The following is a 23,404-nucleotide window of genomic DNA, read 5'->3' on the forward strand; positions in this document are numbered from 1 at the left end:
TGAGAGATTAAAGCACCCTAAGAAATTGAGGAATCCAAAAAGTGGGCGATCCAAAAATTTTAGGCCGGAGACAACTCTGGTGCATCTGAAGATAGGTACTATTGAACGATCTCTACGTAATGAGAATGTGAAAGATTCAGACAAACCCAAGAATTTTGTAACTATGAAAAACTTAAAGAAATTGCAGGATTGAGGGAATCTGTAGCATCCGAAGTAATAGAAGAATCTGAAAAATCGTAAGCTGCAGAGCTCGATAAAATGGACCAATCTGAAGGATCGGAAAAATCCAATGAAACTAATATAAAAAAATCTGTAGCCAAGGATTCAAAGAAACCCCAGAGTTTTAAGAGGAATTGAGAGAAAGTCTGAAGAAATTGAGGAATCCAACAAATCTTGAGCTGCAGAGCCCGAAGATCGCAAAATTAAAAAAAATTCAAAGGACAAAAGCTCTTCGTGACTCCTGTGAAACTATCAAAAGCCATGAATATTACCGCACATTAATTTACACAGCTACCTTTTTAGACCTATGCTTAGCTATGACCAAAAAGGTCCTTGGATCGAGTCTGTGTGCGAGCATGAAAATTTTGTGTAGAGTCGGGTTGGTAAAGTAAGAAACATTTGCCATAATCCCCCAATTATATTTGGAATAGGAAATTCTTGTTATTGACGATAAATGAGGGTAATAAAAACAAAATTATTAATAATCGATATTAATAAAGTTGTAGTTTATTAAATTGATAACATTCACATCTGTAGAGGCAATAAAAAAGCAACTGAAATGAGTTCATAAACCTACACTACTGCAGCCGTATATAGACATGTAACTTTACATAATTGCAGCCATAGTTAACTAAAAGTGACAGGAAGTGCTCATTATCATAATCTTTATTTGTCAATTCTTATACTTCATAGTTAAGTCAAATTTAATGTACTATGCTGCCCCATTAAGTAGCACCACCATATCAGATCAATAATAGAGAAATACAATCGTTCAAAACTTGTATGTCTCATGCAATATTTGTATTTACACTAAATAAAAGCTTCTTTATTAAAGTCATTAACACACTTCCTAATCTTTGACATTTTAATAACACCATCTGTCCAAGTTGGGGTCATGACTCATACGTGTATGCGTGCATTACATTAAATTAATGCATCAAATGAAAGTAAGGGAGCTTTTTAGTTTAAACAGTAACATTTTACATTCTAGCGATGTGAAGTGTTACTGTTGTGCGTGTGTACCTGCTTTAAACATGGAAAAACTCATACAAAGCAGGTGTACTCGCCACCTTTTTTTGTGGAACTCGTTTCCAAGCCCAGACTGCCTGAATGTTGGGATAGGGTACCCTTGTTTCTCGAACGGGCACTTTCAAAATTTTGTTGTCAATTAAAAAAAACGTGTATAATGGGCACGTTGTATCCGAATTAATTTGTAGATTACCTCTCCTGTTGTCCTGTTCCTTTCTTTGGTAGAGCACTAAGCAGAACGAGGTGCATTTTTTGAGGCCAACTAGTGTCAAATGATTTGGGGTGTGCTCCTAGAATTGCTATGGTACGCCACTTAAAAAATGATGTCCTTTATACAAAATTTAGTCCGCATCTCCGGACTGGTTTCAGTTCAAATGAAGCGAATAAATTACAGATTTTTGCCCAGGGTTAAGTAAACGGGCCCTGAAGCGTGGCACACCTGATAAGATTAATAAATGCGTACTTAATAGGCGTTATAGTGCCCCATTAATTTTTGTGGAAACTTGGCGGAAATTTCTACATTTTTATTTTTAATGGTCCAAATCCAAATCTTTTAAGATCTTTGAATGTAATCAAAATCTTACTTTTATGCATTTTATTGGAAATCTTTCTTCTCTAGAGATAGCTAATGTTTCCAGCAACTTTACTAGAGCTTTTCTTGAAAACCTTTTTTGGAATTTTCTTAAAAATAAACTTTAAAAAAACCCTCGTAGGAGTTTTCTTCGAAATATTTATACAATCCTCAATCAATACCTTTTTTTGAAAAACACTTATTAACCTTTCTGAAGAAAGTCTCGAAAACTGTTTAGGAGTTTTCGTACCAATCTTCCTCTTACTAAGTAACCCTGTTAGAAGCCGTCTTAGCAATCTTAACTTTACTTCCCTCTGTTTTTACTCTATTTAAAAGCTTCCCGCAATCTAGAGTCCCTAGTGCCACCAAGGCACTGTATTTGAGGTTCTCCTTTCTTTTGTGGGGCAGTTTGCTTCATATTATTATTTGTTGACAATATAGTCTAGGAGAGACTTACCTCTTCCGTTGATGTCGGTGCTGCCTCATACGCATTGGCATCACATCCGAGAAGGAGTTACCATCCTTTCCGCTGACAGTGTTCCACCAGTGTGCTAACTTGTGTGGTTGGTGGTGTATAAGGGCGGTATGCGGATCCGAGTACAACCCCTTTCTCGCTCCCATTCTTTTCCACTGTCAGAATTAGGTACTGCCTCTGCAACAAAATTCCCATAGTGGTATAGTAACTTAACACTATATTCCTGGTTAAGATAGGTACAGAATCTGGGATTGATTTCGGTAGGCTCAGTAAGGAACCGCGCTCCTAGACCCAGTATTAGCCTTTTGCAGGTCCAAGGTTCTTGTAAAAGGGCTGCATGAATATAATAGAAGGTGGCAGATGCCGCCCTACTGTGTTGCAGATTAATTTGTGCTACTTTTACCATTAATAAAATAGTGAAACCGGGCTTACCTAGTAGGTGTTGGTTGTGGTTCCCCTGAGGGCTCCGCAACTGATGTTACCTCTTCGCACTCCATGCTTGTCACCTCTACCTTCGTCTTGGAGAGAAGTTTGAACGTCAATCTGGTCAAGTTCACGTAGGGTCGATGGTTGCAAGTAGTCCCCATCTTGTCCTTCACCATGTCTACCACACGCCAATTGCTGGTTGTAACTCCAACAATTCGATCCTTTTCAGGATCTTCTCCGGTTCTACTTGAGCCCCGGGGCTCCAGGCGTTTGCCGTTACTGGTTTTGGGATGTTCTTCGCTTCGACGAATCGACGTTTCGCGCCCTCCCACGGAACGGAACTTTTCTCGCTAGATCCGACCTCAACCAATCCACAGATACCTGGAGCTCCTAGGTTTCCCCACTGCGGTAGATGGAAGGTCAGGTTGCGTAGAACACACTGGTTCCTCTCTCATGTTCGGTCCGGGCGGTAAAACCTAGACCCCTCGCACAATCCCGAGCTACCCAGATTCGTCCATGGTATATCGACATGGTTGACGTACATCGAACACATGTCGGCACCGTTTAACCCCGTGCAAGCCCTTGGCCACGATACGACAACCGGGCGAGGTAGCTGGTCCGCGATGCTGTATTTGGTTGCTACCAGTCGCTGTTTCATAAGCGACGAGCATCCTTATTCCTAGCATTGACCTACGCTCATTCGCTTAGGCCGTTCCCCTATCCGCCACCTGGGGACGCGCCTGGTAGGGTGCCACCCCTCAGGAAACACAGAGTTAATTAATTGACAAACATGTATCTCGCAAAACATACAGATATTAAAGTCACAATTCCGGAAGAAAGAAAAGCATTCAAAGCTTGTTTTTTGACACATAAGTACCCCGCACGCAGACGTTCGATAGACAATTAAATAAAAATCTTAATTACTTCCAGTTATTAAATAAATCAATCAATTTGATCGTAGCAAATTAGCGATATTTAGGGGCGTACTAAAACTGAGACACGCCCTAGGCGACAACTTGCTTGCTCAATTCACACACGTACCTACTTTTTCCGAAAACGGACAGCGCGTTTTAAAAATCATTTCACGAACTTTTACTACTTCACTTGATTTAACTCTGGAAAACTTTATTACAATACTCACGAATTACGCTTTCACATGCACAGGCTGACTGCCCGAAAATTTATCGCAAAGAAATGTCCACGTTCTCAAACCGCGTTAAAGAAGAGTACAAAAAAGCACCGTCTTCTCGATTTCTCCAGTAGTTAAGGAAACGCCACTTCCACGATAAAACAAACTCCTTCTTCATAAATTTTCAAATAAATCGCCAATCACAATTCGATTAGGTAAACGTCAGCCAGGGCAGCGGTTCTTAGTCTGTTAGTCGCTCTCTATAATTAAGGCATATAATTGAATTGAATTATGTATACATTCAAAAGAGCGTTTTAAATATTTGTAAATACTGAAACCAGTCAAGAGATGGACAGGATTCCGTTGAGTCGCTCAATGCTCCTTCCTGTCGCAGTCTTTTAAATGTTTGTGCAACCATTTCAAATTTGCACAAGCTTTTGAGCATCATTGACAAGCACCTGTTGGTGACAATCTTAAATCATTTGACATTAAATTAGCTACGGTGTACTGCAAGCTGGATAATTCTCAAAAAACGCACATCTACGCCTTCACGTTCAAGGTAGGTGCAGGTACTTGCTCGTAGTAAAAAGAAGTCTAGGTGGGTTTACGGTACCCTATCTCAAAAAGACCATTAAAAGTCTTAAAGGTTTGTACTTTCTAATTTTAGAACCGGTCGGAAGGATAGCTCCTACCTTTACTTTAGAGACAAAGAAGGAGTACAAATTTCACATAAACTCCACGATAAACCTGTTATGTCCAAGTCAAGCCTTTCCCGTGCCCCTTATAAGGTACTGATTTTGTAAAAATTAAAACGTTTGTTTTAGAACCGATCGGTACCGTAATGCCAAAATTTCCGCTAGAGACTCGAAAGGACACAACATTTTTGTCAAATTCCACGTTAAATCTGTTGTGCCCCGCCCAAGGTTATCCGGTTCCTCTTACAAGGTACTACTATTGCTTATTAACATTAATGAACGTCTTCCATTTGTTCTCCCAGTTTCTTCGGACCCGTTGTGAACAAGGTGCTCTATTCCTATCATCCGGGTTAAACTATGTCTTTGTTTAGAACCTGTCGCTAGCGTCTCCCCTAAGTTTCCCATGGTGGAAAACTCAAAGGCCTTCCTTGGACGAGGCGGTTTAAATCTGACATTGCTCTGTCCGGCTCAAGCATATCCCGTTCCTCTTTTCAGGTAATTTTGATCGAATCTGTCATGTTTTAGAACCCATTGGTAGCGTTCTGCCCAAATTTCCCGCCATTGACAATTTGAGAGGGTTCACGTCTAAGGACAATGCAACTTTAACACTCCTGTGTCCCGCGCAAGCGTATCCTGTGCCTCTCTACAGGTAAACGCCACTTTTATCCCATCCTTCAGGCGAAACATGCATGCATTATACCTGCCTACCTGTTTTGACAGAACCTGTAAGTAGTACGGCTCCCAAACTAATGTCCGGAGATAAGAGCAGAACTGGCGAATTGGAAGCCAGCTCCATCGCGTTACTGCTTTGCCCAGTACAAGGACTTCCCATCCCATTATTCAGGTGAATAATCACGCAATGTTTTGTTATTAGAGCCAGTCGGTAGTGTTGCTCCGAGCCTATCCGCGGGCACCTCAAAGATACAAACATTACAAGGATTACAAGGCAGATCACAACCCTTACTATGTCCCGCGCAGGCTTATCCCGTTCCCTTAGTTAGGTAATTATAAAAACATGAGTTTTAGCAGGGGTACCCCGTCTTGTCTAAACGATTGTACTATCCCTCGTGTCTTTTTAGAACCAATCGGAAGTGTCAAACCCGCCTTCAATTCTGGCGATAAAAGTAATGCGTTAGAGTCTGCCCTTCTCCGAAGTGTTGCCCTGTTATGCCCCGCTCAAGCGTACCCGGTCCCATTGCAAAGGTAATTCTTCGCTAATATTTCCCATTTTTATTTACCTTTAGAACCGGTGGGGAGTGTAAAGCCGAAATTTCCAACGGCCGATAAAAGTCACACGTTTGAGTCGATCGTAAGCGAAAGCCTGACGCTGCTTTGTCCTGCGCAAGCCTATCCGGTTCCCTCGCAAAGGTACCTTGTCTCCGTTAACCGTTTTTTTTGTCAACAGAGCCCGTCGGTGTTAAGACGCCCGTCTTTTCCTCCGACAATCTTATCAATGCTTTCGCACGGAATTTCGGTCAAAGTTTCGCTCTTTTGTGTCAGGCGCAAGGGTTTCCTGTTCCGAGGTTCAGGTAGGTCCCTAATTTAATTTTTCTTTAGAACCAGTCGGCAGCAAAGCTCCGACTTTGGCCAACGATCTGAAAATGATGGGGTACGATCGTGGCAAAGGTCACAGCTTTGCCCTGTTGTGTCCGGCGCAAGGGCTACCGTTCCCTTCATTCAGGTAAGCGTTGGTTATTGCGCGACGTTTAAGTCAGTTTTTCTTAGAGCCGATCGGTAGTAAAGCTCCCGCTTTCTCGACTTCCGCCAAAAGTTCAACGTACGAAATGAAGTCGGGCGGCAGTTTTTCATTGCTTTGCCCTGCCCAGAGCTTACCGGTTCCAGCGTTCAGGTAATCTTTTTTTTGTACTTTATTTTTTAGAGCCGATTGGATCTAAAGCGCCCAGTTTTGCAACCGATTCGAAAACGTCCTCGTTCATTAGAAATTTCGCCTCGAATTTTGCCCTTCTTTGTCCTGCTCAAGCGTTACCTATCCCAATATTCAAGTAAGTATGATTTTATAGACTGTACAGCGTTTTGAAATCGTTGTAGAACCAATTGGATCAAAGCCGCCCAGTTTTTCATCGGACTCTAAAAGTTTTACATATATTAGACGTTCTGGATTTACATTCGCGCTTCTTTGCCCCGCACAATCTTTACCTATACCAATATTTAGGTGAGTGTCAAAGGTCCGTAGTCCGGATACCTATTTTATTGTTTTTGTCATATTTTGTTGCTATTTAATCACTACCTAAAACTTCATTTTTTCCGCATAGTAAATTCCTGGCACCTTCTCTTGTTTAAAAATATACACACATCCGAATGCTAAACAAACTTTTAATCCAACCAAGAGAATTCCCAATCAATGAACAAATAATCAGTTTTGTTTCTTGCAAATAATTTTGACGGGTCGGTTCCTTTAGGAATATCAAAATTACTTCAAACAAAATTCCTTACTCACTTACAGTAATGGGTGATATTCTCTTCTGGTAACAATTGATCTATCTTTTGTTGGAAAATGCCGCTTCCTTTCGAAATAGCTCGATTCGATGGTTGCCTTGCTGCACCGCCCCGGTAACGTTATCTTCGTGATGAATGCAAAATAAAAAATGTCCATACGTATTGCGAATCAAGTTGAGATCGTGATTATGCACAGGAATAATAGGTCAATGGTCCGCTGTGTACTTAACCCACAATTTTTCACAAATCCGAACTTGCTTAAACGTTTCTCCACGACGTACTCGAAATTTAGGAAGTCTGGGCACCTAATATTTCTATACATTTCTTGAAATCCAACTAAAAATTATCGACCGCTCAACAGTTGTTTCACAACAACAAACGAAAACTTTTATATTGGCCCGAAATAAATCAACAATAATAAATTAGCGTACCCCAATTGATAGTAGGTACTGGCTCGCACTCGTAACTTCTCCAAGAATTAAGTTTCGCGTACCTAGTACAGGACCGTTCGCGAAGAAAACCAGCTTAGCGCGCTTTCCCATTTCTTTCCTTTGTTATTTGAATCACGCCCACGAGAAAAACCGAAAAGGAACTTATTTCTGAACGCAAATGACCTCGACTGGCGTGCCCTAACAACCAATAGAAAAGCCGTATTTTCGTCATATGTAAAAAAATACAAATTTAAACCTGAAATTTTGAAACGGTTCCTAGTGCAAATGAACCTTATACCTTCATTACTAGAAGCACCTTGGGTCACTCAACCTTTGGGACTTTAGCATATTGTGCCTTCTTGATAATAATCCGCCATTGCTTTTATTTCCTAGCCCTCTTCAGGATTGAAAGTTTGTTAGGTATTTATATTTGCAAACCAATATTCTACTGTGGAAAATGTTTGCATATTTCTCATTTTGTTATTAATATTACAATTGCAATTTTGTACCTTTGTTGATAAATATTTTTATTTCCTAGAACCCATTGGAGTTAAAGCGCCCGCTTTCCCAAACGACGCCACCAGCACATCTTATACCCGAACAGTCGGGCAAAGTTTCGGTTTACTCTGCCAAGGGCAAGCGTTTCCTATCGCAATATTTAGGTGGGTTGAAACGCAAACATTTTCCAAGGTGCCTTTTTTTTTGTTTGCAGAACCTGTCGCCGGTGTAGCCCCAAAGGTAAAAGACGTAGAGGTTGAGACTTTACGCAAGTTTGTGCGTCAGCTCACCGTGCTAATCTGTGCCGCCCAAGGTTTTCCCGCGCCTATATTTAGGTAATCTATCCCACCACTCAGGCCTAAGTTCTCGAGAGTATATTTGTAATTGAATTTCAGAGCCTAACAATAATATCGCGCCTAAGGCGTTGGATACAAAAATTGGCTTTACCGCGATACGTTCGCTTAGAGACCAGAGTGTTTTTTTAATGTGCCAAGTTGTCGGGTATCCCATACCTTTATTCAGGTAAGGGCTTCTTCTTTACGTTGACAATATCGATGCATTTTCAGAACCCACGAATAATGTCGCGCCCAAAACCTTAGATAAGAAGTATGGGTTTTTACTCACCTCCCAAAGTCTAAACACGACCATTTACTTAATGTGCCAAGTCGTCGGGTTTCCTATTCCAATATTTAGGTGAGTGTAGTACTGGCGAGTAATGTAGGTGTTCCTCCATTTCTAGAACCGACCAATAATATTGCCCCGAAGGTGACCGATAAAAAAATTCTCATCGGTTTAATTTTGGCCGCATCGACCGATGACGTGTTCATAGTCTGCCAAGTTGTCGGTTACCCCGTTCCCTTATTTCGGTGAGTGTGCCTTTTCCATTATTTCGGTCAGTCTGGATTAGTATGCGTGAAATGATTGCCTTTTTGTTTTTTCATTTTGTAGAACCTACGGGCAAAATCGCTCCTAAAGTCCCTGGGCAAAAGTACGATGGAGGCAAGATTGTTCTTGTCTCGACCTCCCATGTTATCATAATGACTTGCGACGTTGTAGGATACCCTGTACCAATTTATAGGTATTGCACAAGTGGCTAGTTCGATTAAAATCTTAGTAAGTAGCACTGGGTTTTATTTTTCAGAGCCTACTAATAATGTTGCGCCAAAAAAGGTAGGGGCGGAGTTTGGAGGTTGGAGAGTGCTTAATGTTCCCTTGCTCGAAACCGCGTGGTGCACTTGCCAGGTGACCGGATACCCTGTGCCTAGATTTACGTAAGTTTTCCGTTTTGAAAGTGCTCGTTACAGCGAATGTATAGGCGAGTGTAAGTATCTTATTTTTCAGAACCGACAAGCAACGTTCCCCCCAAAAAGGTGGGAGCGGAGTTTGGCTTTAGACTACTCAATTTAATGCAAAACCAAAGCGCTTGGTTGATCTGCCAAGTAACCGGCTATCCAGTCCCAAGATTCATGTAAGTCAATTTAAATTCGAAAGTGCTCGTTCGTTCCACTGTCGGATGTAGTAAGTATTGTTTTACTTACAGAACCAACCAACAATGTTCCCCCAAAAAGAGTCGGTGCTGAATTTTTAGGCAGAATGCTTAACGTACTCGAAAACGCGAGCGCGTGGCTGATCTGTCAGGTGACCGCATATCCGGTACCGAGATTTACGTAAGTGCTATTTTTTGAAAGTGCTCGGGAAGACTGTAGTTAGTTCAGGTGATAGTTTTGGACCGATTTCCCTTACAGAACCTACGAATAACGTCAGTCCAAAAAAAGACGGCGAGCAATTCGAGGGCTGGAAAGTTCTAAGTATTTCTCAGTCGAAAGTAGCCTGGCTCACTTGTCTAGTTACTGGCTATCCTGTACCACGCTACATGTAAGTTACTTTTTTCTAATCAATTATATTTTGAAAGTGCTCTACGTGACAAAGGGTTTGACATCAGCGACGCACAGGTAAAAGTTCGCTATTTTTTTATTACAGAACCTACCAATAACGTGGCGCCTAAGAAGGACGGTAAGAAGTTTGAGGGGTGGGAGGTCCTTACGGTGGCCCAGTTTGATGTAGCTTGGTTTACATGCCTCGTTACAGGTTACCCTGTACCACGATATATGTAAGTAACAGTAAAGATTAGTAGCTATCAGAAGTTGCAAACAATTGAACTGTATAAGGCCTAAGGGTTCATTAAACCCAATTTTGTACTTGTTTCCTTTTGACCTAAAACATTTGCTTTGGTATATTGAGCCCGATAAATTTTTTTAATGATTTGATTATACCATTGCACTCCCCCCTTTAAAACATTTACACAACTGTTAAAGCGACTCTTAAATTTGTAGTTTTTTTTACTTGATAAATTGTTTTCATCCTTAAATATCAAAAACAGCAATGGGTACCCACACACAAAATTCGATAAGTTCCCATTCGATTATTTTTTGCAAAATTATTCAATTTGTGAAAACCGACTGAGCTTAAAAACTGTTGTGACCTACGACCCACACTTGTGAGACGTCTCACCAAGTGATGTTAATTTGATAGATTTTCAGCACTTTTGCAACTACTGTTAGAAAGTTATTTTTCCGCTTTAGCTTGTTTAGTTGCTTGGAATTGAGGTTGTTAAGCAGGAAATTGTTTATTATTACAGAACCCACTAATAATGTAGCCCCAAAGAAAGACTTAGAAAAGTTTGAAGGTTGGAAAGTTCTCATTCTTTCACAGCTTGACACTGCATGGCTCACGTGCCTCGTTACTGGCTACCCTGTACCGAGACACATGTAAGTTTAAGCTTTTATTCTTTGTGTACCCGTGTGAATGGTCGCATGTCATCTTTCCAATCCGTAACCTGACCGGATCTCGGTCTCAGTTTCGATACCATTTTAATACTGGGGTTCTTTACAGAACCGACAAATAATTTACCGCCAAAGCTCGTGGGTGAAAGAACGGCATGGAAGATTGTCAGTGTTTCTGAAAATGCCTCTATAGCCTTAGTATGTCCCATAGTCGGCTATCCTTTTCCAATCTTTAGGTAAGTCAGCGTACTCTATCCCGACATCTCTCTCGTCCAAAGAGATGCTAAATTTGTTTTCGTCTTAGAGCCAACAGGTCAAACTGCCCCAAAGGTCGCCGGAGATGGGCTGAATAAACTCTCCGCCCACGTTTCGACCGCCATCGCATTATTGTGCGACGCCCAATCATTTCCGACACCTAGAAAAAGGTGATCACTTTACTATTCGGGCATTCTGGGCATGGTTTGTAAGTAAAAATGTAATCGGAGATTATTTACAGAACCCACCGGCTCGGTAAAACCTCAGTTAAGTAGTCATATCATTGATATAAGAACTGTTCAGAGAGGACAAAACTCGGTTGCATTTTGTCCCGCGCAAGCCTTTCCCGTACCCCTCTTCAGGTAAACAATCAGGACTTGGGCCATATTACATAGAGATGATTGATTAATTGTCGCTTCACCTTCTTCTCTCCTTGTTACAGGTGGTACAAGTTCCTAGAAGGTACAACTCGCAAACAAGCCGTCCAATTAAACGATAGAGTTAAGCAAGTAGCCGGTACCTTAATTATTCGTGAAGCAAAAGTCGAAGATTCCGGAAAATACCTATGCGTCGTTAACAACTCTGTCGGTGGCGAAAGCGTCGAAACCGTACTCACCGTTACCGCCCCTTTGAAGTCCTCCATAGAACCGCAAGTGCAGACCATTGATTTCGGCAGACCCGCGGTTTTCACGTGTCATTTTGAAGGTAATTCGGATAGGTTTGAGAAATCCTATTTCAAATTTTGCCTTCTCATAATTGCTAAATCTTCAGGTAACCCGATTAAGACGATCAGCTGGTTGAAAGATGGCAAACGTCTCGATCATCACGAGGCTATCCTAAGAATCGAGGCCGTGCGAAAGGAGGATAAGGGAATGTACCAGTGTTTCATTAGAAACGATCAGGAAAGTGCCGAAGCGACCGCCGAGCTGAAGTTGGGCGGCCGATTCGAGCCTCCTCAAATTCGTCACGCCTTCGCCGAAGAAACCCTGCAACCCGGCTCTCACGTCTTTCTGAAGTGCATCGCCGCCGGAAATCCGACGCCCGAAATCGCGTGGGAATTGGACGGACGCCGACTTTCGAACAACGATAGATATCAAATTGGGCAATACGTGACTGTCAACGGAGATGTTGTTTCGAATTTAAACGTAAGCGCGGCAATCACCAATGATGGGGGTTTATACAGGTGCATCGCCAGCAGCAAGGTGGGATCGGTCGATCATGCGGCTAGGATTAACATTTACGGACTTCCATTTGTAAGATCCATGGAAAAACAGGCGATTGTCGCTGGAGGAACTTTAATTGTACATTGCCCTGTCGCCGGTTACCCCATCGACACCATCGTATGGGAGAGAGGTTGGGTTTGGTTCTAGTTTTGGCATTGACTTCAAATATTGATTTTTAGACGGACGCGTTTTACCTATCAACCGAAAACAGAAGGTCTTTCCCAATGGAACTCTTATCATTGAAAATGTGGAACGAGCTTCTGACCAGGCATCATACACTTGCGTCGCGAAAAATAGTCAAGGTTACAGCGCACGAGGATCGTTGGAAGTTCAAGTTATGGGTATGTTGAAAGCTATCTATCTATTAGAAATTCCTGTCTCCAACTCATAATTATGTGAAAATGTGTTTTATGTCACCAATAGTTTGTGCATTCTGTTACACAACCAAAAATCAAAATATATTCGGTAATCTTTGGTAGGGTAGGGTTGCCCAAGAGTACACATCTAAGTTTTACTTTGAAATAAAAAATGTGACAACTTGTTAACTATACGCTATTCATTTTAAGAAGGTAGCGGTAGAAAGCATAGGGACAGTTTGACCTTCACTGTGATTGGTTAAACCACGAGTCAGTATTACCCTGAAAAATAAAACGAGTGACGAATTCTGTCTTTTAGAAGTTTCAGTTACCAACTAAACTGTCGAATTGTCATTAGCTGTCAATTTCAAAGAACCAAGCGTGATATCGTTTGATTTATATTTATATTTTTCAAATTTTGTGCCGTTTTATATTTTTACTCACAATCGGTTAGTATTATCTGAATTCCTAACCTTCATAGCGGTTGCGAAGCGACTCATTACTCACCTTAGCCGGGAAAGTAACTTTCCCGGCTAGCTGTCACTTTCCCGGCTAGCATCTGTCACTTTCCTTACCTGCAAATGCTATTCATATTATCCTTATATGAAACTTATACTAATAGTGACACCGCCAATGTAACCATTAATGTTTACAACAATAGCAAATTACGAAGAAGAACGAAACTATTTGCTATTGTTGTAAACATTAATGGTTACATTGGCGGTGTCACTATTATTGACAGTTAAAGTAACACCTTGTTGAATTATATACTTTACCTTAAATGATCGATTGTGAGTAAAATAGTATACAAACCTCGCTGGTCAGTGGTTCATAACCAACGCCTCGCGCTTATACCTCACCTCCGCGCTTCGCGCGTCGGTGAGGTACCTTAAGCCCTCGGCGTAGGTAATGAACCACCTCCCAGCTCGGTATGTAATCTACTATTCCTGTGTGTGTCGATCTTCAATCACAGCGCCATCTACTACCTTCTTATAATGAATGCAGTATACTGTCCTAAGACAAATAATGGATATCACCAATGACTAAAGAAATAAAATCAGATTTTTACTCATACTCTTAATGGTACCTACTAGCCCCTAAGAGTACGTAGCGTATGCAACCAAAATCACGCGTCTCTTCAATATCCCTAGTCTAGTTTCATGCGACGAACTTTGCCGGGAAGTCCGCGCACACATGGAAATCTGATTTTTCTGCCAGTCACTTGGGCGATTAAAACTTTTTCATTAAAATCTCGCCTTTTGGTCACCATAAAAATCTGGGACTAGTCTTAAAATTCATTTTATTTAAGCGCGCTTCCAATAATACCAAACGCGACCCAGTAATTAAAGTTAATTTATACCAAGCTAGCAAATCAATCGTTTCTAGAGAAGAATGCGATACCTTCATGGTTATCCATTAACAGAATTGCTGGATCTTCTTCTGAAGGCTTAACAAAATCACAGAAATGAGCCATATTAAAAATAGTGTTCATATAGGCAACGGGCGATCAAAAATGAGTCGCATAGTATATCATGACTCAGATATCAATTTTGAGAGATGCACCATAAAAAAGTTCCCCTTTCATTTACTTTCTTGACAAAATAAGTCCTGGGAGTATCCAAATACCAAAAACACTCGTGCAGCAGACTACCGTTATCAATTGACCCAAGACCCAAAGACGTTTGTGTAAATCGTCCACGTCGTTCCACACACTGCGCATGTCCAAAGCATTTTTGGATAAGTTCGCTTTTCAAACAAATTTGAGAACACAATCCAACTTACAAATAACCTATAATTAGTCCAGGGTAATTAGCTTATTCAAACTAAATACAAAATATAAAGCTAAAAATTTGTCTGAAGGTACCTAATGGATAAGTATCGTGGAAGCTATAAAAAAAGTAGTTCTGCCAAAAAATTGACTTTAATATCTCAAAAGCCGAAACTTCAAACAGTTTAGTTGCCTAATTTGGAGGGTCCAGGTTCGTTGGGTTGAGTATTATAAAATGAGTAATCTTGTACATCCGCCTCTTCATTCTCTTCAACTAGTATGGAAGGTCTGTTGCAGCATGTTTCACCATTGCATTTTCCGCATATTTTTCTACCATCCCCAGTCAGTAGCAGGAAAGTCTATCCCATGCAAAGACTAAACTTGGTGAAAAACTCTATAACTATGCTTGCTGCTCCAGATGTTGGTGGTAGTACCAAGAGATCAAACTTTCGACAAACTGGTTGAATAGCTATAACCTTTTTTATAATAGGTAAATCTAGTTCCATTAAAGTCATCTGAAGAAACGCGCCCGTTATATAACAGTTTGAGGAAGTTATCTCTCTATTGAGCAATATACTCGTATTCTTCAGTTGAATTTGTATCATTGAATGCAGAAACCTTTTGCCTTAGTATCTCGTTCGATTGCAAAGTTTAAAAGCTTGGTTTTTGCCTTAATTGAATAGTGAAGGAATTGTATCGAAATCGGTAACTGTATGGAGGATAGCGATGTGATTTTTAGCGCATTTTTTGCAAATTTATTTGTAAAAAGTAGCTTTTAATCTCACTTTGGCTGGCTGGCTGGTTGGCTGGCAGCAAATGTGGGCGCGTAGAAGAACTCTTGTAGAAAGGCAACGGGTGTACGTGTATCTACAGGGCCGTGAAATTTGTCAACCTTAGGGACATGGCTACATGATGTGGGGTTGGCGACATCTGTGCGCCATCCTCGAGCGTAGTATACTAACGTGAAGGTTTTTCAGTTTTTTCCTATCTTCTACTACAGTTTTGGTCCGATTCTTTTCAAATTGGTGTCGTCGGAAAGATGTTGTAAACTCGCACAACTCCTGCGTGGCAGAATTTTGTTTTTTGTCCTAGGGGCGAAATTAAAGACCTTTTGCGAGGCGCGCGCGCGCGTCTTCGAGAGGTAGTCTACTTCGGGCGCCTTTTACCTTCCGTTGCGAACTCACGCGGTTTAACGTTTCGTAAATTTCGAATCGCTGTCTCTCTTTCTTCTCGTGTCGCCAATAGAAATGAATTGCGAGTGAACGGGACGTCGGAAGTGGGTACCGTCAAAGGGAATGTGGTAGCCCCCGACACGATCTTACTGATGGTGAAGTCAAAACTTTAAAAGCGAATTGCGGGTGCACGCGGAAAGTGGGAAGCGGTTAGTGAATGTAGTAGCCTTCGCAAGATCTGTTATTGATGGTTGAGTCGAAAGTGGCTAATAGAATACCGATCTGCCACACAAAAATGCGCTGAAGTCCCTTCGATCTCAAACAAGGACTTTGATAATTTTTTACATTCCCAAGTGCTTCTTGGGGTAGCTTGCTATTAAACAATTTTTGTAGATTAAACTTTGTTGTTGGAATTAACATTAAACGTTTATCATTATCCCGTGCTACAGCTATCGTTATGACCAGGAGATCAGTGTCCTCGCCTACTATAAGTCCTTTCTTATTTTCGTTAGGAAATGCGAAAGCTGTATTACTACGTGAGTCGGCGTCCCTCGGAGAAATTTGAACTTTAAATTTAGCAGCCAAGAATGAAACAAAGTTACTTTTATTCGAGGTATTTTTCAAAAATTACGTAGAAAAAGAAAAATTTGAATCACTTACAACAATATCCACAGAGTTGTATTATTCCAGCATGGGATTGTTAAATCGGTAAGACCTGGATCACCTGTAAGTCCTCCTTCTACTTTCATTGATATCATTAACACCTGCTCGATGGTCAAGTCCGTCCAAATGCTACTCCAGAATTTTGATGTTCGACTAATAGTAGAATATCTACTGGCGACAAATTTGTCGTACTCTTCCTTAGTTGGTTGGTCAAACGTTACAATACAAATTTTTAGCCTTGCTTCTTGCATTCTTCCAATGCATGCTGAAGACAAGTATTGACTGTTGATGGAGTTGTTGGTGACATATTTGCAAAAGGTAGGGGTCATGTTGCTGATGTTTCATATTCCCGACTTTGATTCATTGAAATATCCTTAAAACCACTCCAAGCCGGAATGCCCCCCTTCAAAATACCTGGGACCTGACATCCTCAGAATATACATAAGTTGTGCTACTTTAGCAGTACTATTATTTGAAAAGGACATGATACGCGACCTCTAGACACCGACTGAACAGCCGCAACGCGCGACCGGCGGCGTCTTCTCTTTTCTGATGCTGCCCCGCGACTACACCACCCACCACACGTTGCAACACCAGAAATTAGGAATTGCTATACTAAAAGCTACCTGTTTAACAATTATCAGCTTTATATTTTGTTTTAAGAATACCCTACGTATAATTATTGGCTAATTACCCTGGACTAAATGTCCAACTCCGTTGAATTGGGTATGCATTTTTGTAAAAAAAAAAAGTTCCATACCAAGAATCGAACCCAAGCCGCTCGGGTACCGCCGGGTATCCTTGCCACTAGACTAGACCATTGTAGCATACATTTAACTGACCTGAATTCTCATTCCAAAATAGGTGAAGCGTCAATTACCTATTACGTTTCTTTTCGCATGCGCAGTGTATGGAACGGCGTGGACGATTTACAGTAGGTACCAACTGTTTGGGTGCCTATAGATAATAGCTTACTAACGTAAGGCTCCTAATTTTATACAACCAAACTTTTGCACTTAGTTCACAAGTTTGTAACCAACGTTTAAAGCCAAAAGAGTTGACTGCACGATTTTCAGATTGCTTATTTTTGTGGCTGCGTATAATTATAAAGGAAATTCACGATTTAGGCTAACATAAGATCGATCTAAATAAATTATAATGTTTGCACATAAGGTTTCACAATGTATACCTACAATTTTATAAATCTTGTAATAGAAATTAAGTTTTTGAGGTGCTGAAACAACTCCCATGTATGAAAAACAGTAAATTATTATTATACTCTTAACTAATCCGTACTCTTAGGCGATGCTACCCGATAAATATGCAGAAACAACCAACAAAATTGTGGTTGATGATTCTGTAGAACATTTGGAAATAATCCTGATCGTATTACTGATAAGTTGCATTTATTACCAATGGTAAGAACACAACAAGCTCATATGAGTCTACTCTAATAGGTGATTGTGAAGATGGAATGCACAATATTTGAGTTGGAGAGAAGGAATTTGACCTAAGTATTGATATCGTGATTTCACTACAAATTATGTCAGTGATAAAATCTTTGTGTAATTTCTCTAGAACAAGACGGTAACGAAGACGTTCTTGTACATCGCAATAATAAACTTTTTGATAATTGTGTGTCAAAGGTAAGATAATGATCTTTTTGGATTTATTTGATGCGACCTTTTGAATATGTCATCAGTATTTATTTTGCCTTTACAGTATTGCCAGTGATTAGTCCCTTTCAATTTGACGATCCCTTAAACGCCGGCGACATTGCTCAACTGTTCTGTCATGTCACTAAGGGCGATAGACCTCTAAAAATCAAATGGTACCACAATGGAAAACACATTTCGCATCACGGTCTTGGCATTTCGACGTCTGCTTTTGGCACTCACACTAGCATTCTTAGTATCAGCTCTGTCGAGCCGATCCACAGTGGGGATTACACTTGCGTGGCCTCGAACGTTGCCGGAAAAGCGCAATATACGACGACGTTAGACGTCTTTGGTACTTACTTAGTGTGCCTGTCAATAATTGGAAGGATTTACTTTTGATACTTTTTCTATTTTCATTTTTGTAAAACCCTCACCTAAAAAATCTGACCATTTCGCCTAGGTAGGTAAATTAAGTACAAAGAAAATCATCTTTGTTCACATCTACCTAACGCGCTTGTTTTATTTAAAGATCATTTTGTTTTCCTTATGTTTTTACAGTTCTCCCCCAAATTGCTCCTTTTGAGTTTAGCCACGGCGACGAATCTGTTAATTCAGGTGACACGGTAACTGCACAGTGCACGATATCAAAAGGAGATCTACCTCTGACCTTTACCTGGACTTTAAATGGAAAACCTGTCAGCCAAAACAGTGGCATATCTGTTATGAACTTCAAGAGATTTAGCACTTTAGAGATTGATTCAGTGTTGTCGGTTCACAGAGGAGAATACGTTTGCATGGTTAAAAATGCAGCAGGCACCAGTAGCTTTTCCACTTATTTAACAGTGAAGGGTACAATGCATTTATTGTTATGCTTAATCTGCATGCCCCATATCGTAATAACAAAATCATAGTTGCACCACAGATTCTTCCTTTTAATTTTGGCGACGATGAGATGAACGCCGGCGACACCACGTCCGTTCAGTGTACTGTTGTAAAGGGAGATAATCCACTTAACATAACTTGGCGCATGAATGATGCGGAAATTAAAACGAACACGCAGGGAGTTTCCATTTTGAATTCAAAGAGAGTGAGCTCTCTAACGATAGAGTCCGTCCAGGCCGAGCACGCCGGAGAATATACATGTGTGGCTTCAAATGTTGCAGGATATGCAACGTATTCTGCTTCTTTGAACGTTAACGGTACCTATTTAATTATGTTTGTAGCTTTTTTAATGTATAACTCCCCCATATACTTTCTCCGTTCCGTCATAGTTTTGTTATCTGGTCATTTTATAGTTCCTCCACAGATTTTGCATTTTGATTTCGGAGATGATGTCGTCGATTACGGTAACATGGCCACAGTTCAATGTGCGGCTACAAAAGGAGATTTTCCAATTGAGTTTTTGTGGAGGCATAACGGCGAAAGTTTAGGTTCTCGTAGTGGCGTCACTGTTACGCAAACCAATAAAAGGATCAGCACTTTAAGTATCGAGTCTGTAGAAGCCGATCATCGTGGAAACTATACGTGTGTTGCCAGAAATTTTGCCGGTACCGCTGTGTACTCGGCGGAATTAAATATTAATGGTACTTTTACATTATTTGTTGCTTCTATTGGTAGCGTGTGCACATTTGTTTTAACGACCTAATCCTTTAGTCACTCCTCAAATAATGCCTTTCACCTTCGGGGAAGACTCGATGAACGAAGGCGATACTGCCTCTACCCAATGTGCCATAACCAAAGGGGATTTGCCTATGGAAATTTCGTGGTATCTAAACGGGAAACCCATAAACGTACTCGATGGCATACTTACAAGTAGTTTAGGAAAACGGACGAGTACTTTGGCGATCGACTCGGTTCAAGCGAAACATATCGGCGGATACACTTGCAGCGCTACGAATGCAGCCGGTTCTACAAATTTTACGACGTACTTGAATGTTAACGGTACATCTATTCGTTTTTGTAACGCTTTAAGTTTCTCTCCCACGCCTTTGACCTTTTTTGATTTCCCAGTTATTCCTCAAATAATGCCATTCACGTTTGGCGAAGAATCCTTGAACGAAGGCGAAGCGGCATCGGCCCAATGCACGATTACCAAAGGAGATCTCCCGGTTGAGTTGATATGGTATTTGAACGGAAGGGTTATTGACGAAGACAATGGGATATTAACCAGCAACCTGGGAAAACGCACCAAAACTTTAGCAATTGATTCCGTACAGGCGCGCCACATTGGGGAGTACACTTGCAGAGCAATGAATTCGGCGGGATCTACCAACTTTACCACTTACTTGAATGTGAATGGTAGTTTTTTTACCACAATGCTTCTTATGCTTTCTTTTTGAGTTACCATCCTAACCTTTTACACTTTAATTGTAGTCGCTCCGCAAATCATGCCTTTTAATTTCGGCGACGAAACGATGAACGACGGTGATACGGTGTCCGCTCAGTGCACGGTGACCAAAGGTGATCTACCGATAACAATTCTGTGGTATCTGAACGGGAAACCGGTCAACGAATACGGCAGTATTTTCACGAGTTATATGGGAAAGAGGATTAATAATTTAGCGATAGATTCAGTCCAAGCAAACCACGTTGGGAGTTACACTTGCAGTGCGACAAATTTGGCAGGATCCACTAATTTTAGTACATACCTCAATATAAACGGTACTTTTTTTTTATAGGCATGTTTGTCCTTAATACCAGCCTTATTCTTTTACACCAAAGTTCCTATTGACCGCTTGGAGATGTTCTCTCTCCAGATAAATTCGCTCCTCTTTTTCAGGGCTTCTCGTTCTTTGACTATTTTTCTTCGTCGTTTTCACAGTCTATGTTTACACAGGCACTTGGGTACCGTCGCATATGTTCGTAGTAGGTATGTAAATATTTTGGAAAACTCTTAATGTCCTGACGTGGCACCACGCCCATCTGCCCCTGGATCCCCAGTTAGGAGGGAGGTTGCATAAAATGGTTGCTAATGACTGTCGACTCTAGGTACTAAGCTCCCTAATCGATCTAGAAGCGACACTCAGAGGTTTAATATGGGCCCATTGACTACTCCTTTGGGTGCTGCTAAGCAGCTACGTCATTTTACGACGTAATAACTGGACTATATACCTACCTATCTTTTCGCCATGCGCAAAACGAGTAAAGTATGGTTAACCGCTCATTAGTGGATAAAATCGGGGGGTTAGTAACCTCCAGAGTTATTAACCCCTCTACTATTTTTCAACATAGACCTATATCGTATTTGCAAAGGGGAGGAGACGGCATGTTTTACTTACTTCAAGCATCCACATTATACTTCGTTGCATCCACATTTAATGAGCTCCATGCGCGCCTCATGTGCTGGGGGGTTTTCGGTCCATTGGAGGTCCTCCTTTCATTTGGCGTCGATCGTATCCAACCCCACTCGGATAGATTGGGTATTGCTGGGCCTGTAAATCAAAACAGATATTACTATGTGCAATGGCAAACGATCACTAAGCCTCCCATAAAACTTGTCCAGCTAACTCAATTAAATAAAGTCATTCACAAAAACAATTAACATGAAACTCTTAAGATCCCGGGTTGTAATTTGGGCTCAAATTATTTTACACAAAACATAAATTTTATCACAAAAATCGCTGTAAGAGAAATCGGCATTCAGGGTCAGAAACACACCACGCTACAAGCGATCGATCGAAACAGTCTGAATTAACTTGTAATGTCCAAAATCCAGTCTTACACTGCAATTCCCTATTCAAATGCGCACCAACAACGTAGGTAAAACACTAAACTGAAATTTTCTCAGGAAACCCAATTTCTTTACTTCGTAACACTTAAGTTCCATCCATCAAACTTTACTAATTTACAAAACGAGCAATTTTATAAAGAACTGTTCGATGTATTGCCGCAAATATTCATAATTTGTAGTAGTGAACGATCAAAATTCCTTCACTATCTGGTTGGGACACTGGTTCCAAGCTTCAAAGGTAACTTTCTTTACATATCTTTAAAATTCCTCTTACACAACAAACCCTAATTCATTACTTGCCCCCTCCCCGAGATATTAAATCAATTGCCCTGCTAGCATCAGATCAACGATAAAGAGGTATGCAACCAGCTAAAGGATTTTGTGGGGGTTTCTGGGGGAGGAGGGGGGTACCCACCAAGACGAGATGTATCCCATTATTACCCATCATTAGCAACCCCTATTTTCTGCCCCCCCCCCCCTAACGGGGGTTTCAGGGGCATATGAACGTGGCGCCAGGTCGGAACATTAAGAAGGAGGCTCCAAAAGCATAGGTACCTACTCAAAAGTGCGAACTTTATCTCAGTTTTGCACCCAAACTAAATAGAACTGCAACATCGAGATAATTGTGTTTGGTGAAAACAAAAGTATCCAGTCGCTTAAATTTTAACAATGCTTGTAGTGCCTCCTCAAATGACCTCGTTTGATTTCGGCGAGGAATCGATTAATACGGGTGACACGGTGGTCGTCACTTGTGGTGCGACGAAAGGAGATCCCCCTACAAAGATCGTTTGGTCTTTTAATACCCAACCTTTGCAAAGAGTAACTGGCGTAAGCATTACCAATACAAGACGAACGAGTCAATTGCTAATAGAATCCGTATTAGCCGAACATGCCGGAATGTATACGTGTCGGGTGCAGAACGAAGCCGGTTACGCCGAACACTCCGCTTACTTACACGTTAATGGTACAGTAGCACCAGTCAGAGCAGTAGATTTACTTTTTATTTTTGCCTTTCCTTAACAGTCCTTTAATGTTCTTGCAGTTATTCCTCAAATAATGCCCTTTACCTTTGGAGAGGGATTAATGAATGCGGGTGACACTGTTTCTGCACAGTGTACAATCACCAAAGGTGACTTGCCAGTTCAGATTGAATGGTACTTGAATGGGAATACGATATCGGAACAAGATGGAATACTTACAAGTTACATTGGCAAAAGACTGAGCATTTTGTCGATCGAGTCTGTACAATATAATCATATTGGAGAGTACACTTGTGGCGTGAGGAATCCAGCCGGTTCAACAAACTATACAACCTATCTTAATGTTAACGGTATAATTTTCTCTTGCATGGTTTTTGTAGTCCAAAGCCGAAATCCAAAGCTAATCTATGTTTTTGCCTTTTAGTTCCCCCTCAAATTGTTCCCTTCGATTTTGAAACGGACTCGGTTAATTCCGGAGAAGTGATCATAATCAATTGTGCGGTAGCAAAGGGAGATCTGCCGATTCAAATTTCTTGGAAATTTAATGATACAATAATTCGCGCCGAAAGTGGTATCAACATTTTGAATAGCAAAAGAACAAGTCAATTAAGTATAGATCCAGTTCAAGCGGAGCATGCTGGGAAATACATCTGCACGGCCGAAAATTCAGCCGGACATGTCGAGCACTCCGCTTATTTATCCGTCAAGGGTATTCTTAGTTTATCACTAGCATTAATGCTCATTTTGAGACGTTCTCTAGTGTGAAAGCCCATTTTTTAGAAAATTTGTGACTAGAGGGCGTTTCATCTTTCTGTTAAGTTTGCTAACATCCCACCTTGTCCTTCTTGCAGTCGCACCTCAAATAGTCCCCTTTGATTTCGGCGCA

General features: G+C 41.0%; 2 protein-coding genes and 1 long non-coding RNA gene across 11 annotated transcripts in view; 2 read left to right on the forward strand and 1 right to left on the reverse strand.

Moving 5' to 3' along the window:
• Window positions 1–3,638, reverse strand: part of LOC116176652 (YEATS domain-containing protein 4) — a 38,938-nt gene extending 35,300 nt beyond the window's left edge. Inside the window, exons 1-2 of the mRNA XM_031495368.1 lie at window positions 2,727–3,638; window positions 2,277–2,471 (exon numbers count right to left, since the gene is read on the reverse strand). The gene's annotated coding sequence lies outside the window, so the exon portion shown is untranslated. The remainder of the gene's footprint in view (window positions 1–2,276; window positions 2,472–2,726) is intronic.
• The window catches only part of LOC116176645 (Down syndrome cell adhesion molecule-like protein Dscam2), a 47,595-nt gene extending 24,242 nt beyond the window's left edge, over window positions 1–23,353 (forward strand). Inside the window, exons 7-13 of one of the 9 annotated variants that reach the window (XM_031495354.1) lie at window positions 5,950–6,073; window positions 6,256–6,393; window positions 11,411–11,673; window positions 11,740–12,321; window positions 12,371–12,532; window positions 22,218–22,502; window positions 22,562–22,675. In XM_031495354.1, the coding sequence (XP_031351214.1) occupies window positions 5,950–6,073; window positions 6,256–6,393; window positions 11,411–11,673; window positions 11,740–12,321; window positions 12,371–12,532; window positions 22,218–22,502; window positions 22,562–22,569 (1,562 nt within the window). In that variant the 3' untranslated portion in view covers window positions 22,570–22,675. The other 8 variants (XM_031495350.1, XM_031495351.1, XM_031495353.1 and 5 more) reach the window with 8 other exon arrangements.
• LOC116176657 lies at window positions 8,288–8,681 on the forward strand. The gene is made up of 3 exons (XR_004146483.1): window positions 8,288–8,452; window positions 8,497–8,623; window positions 8,670–8,681. It is a non-coding gene; the product is annotated as an uncharacterized LOC116176657 (long non-coding RNA).
• Window positions 23,354–23,404: the final 51 nt, after the last annotated feature.

This window comes from Photinus pyralis, unplaced genomic scaffold (assembly GCF_008802855.1).
Source record: "Photinus pyralis isolate 1611_PpyrPB1 unplaced genomic scaffold, Ppyr1.3 Ppyr1.4_LG7, whole genome shotgun sequence".
Taxonomy (NCBI): Eukaryota; Metazoa; Arthropoda; class Insecta; order Coleoptera; family Lampyridae; genus Photinus; species Photinus pyralis.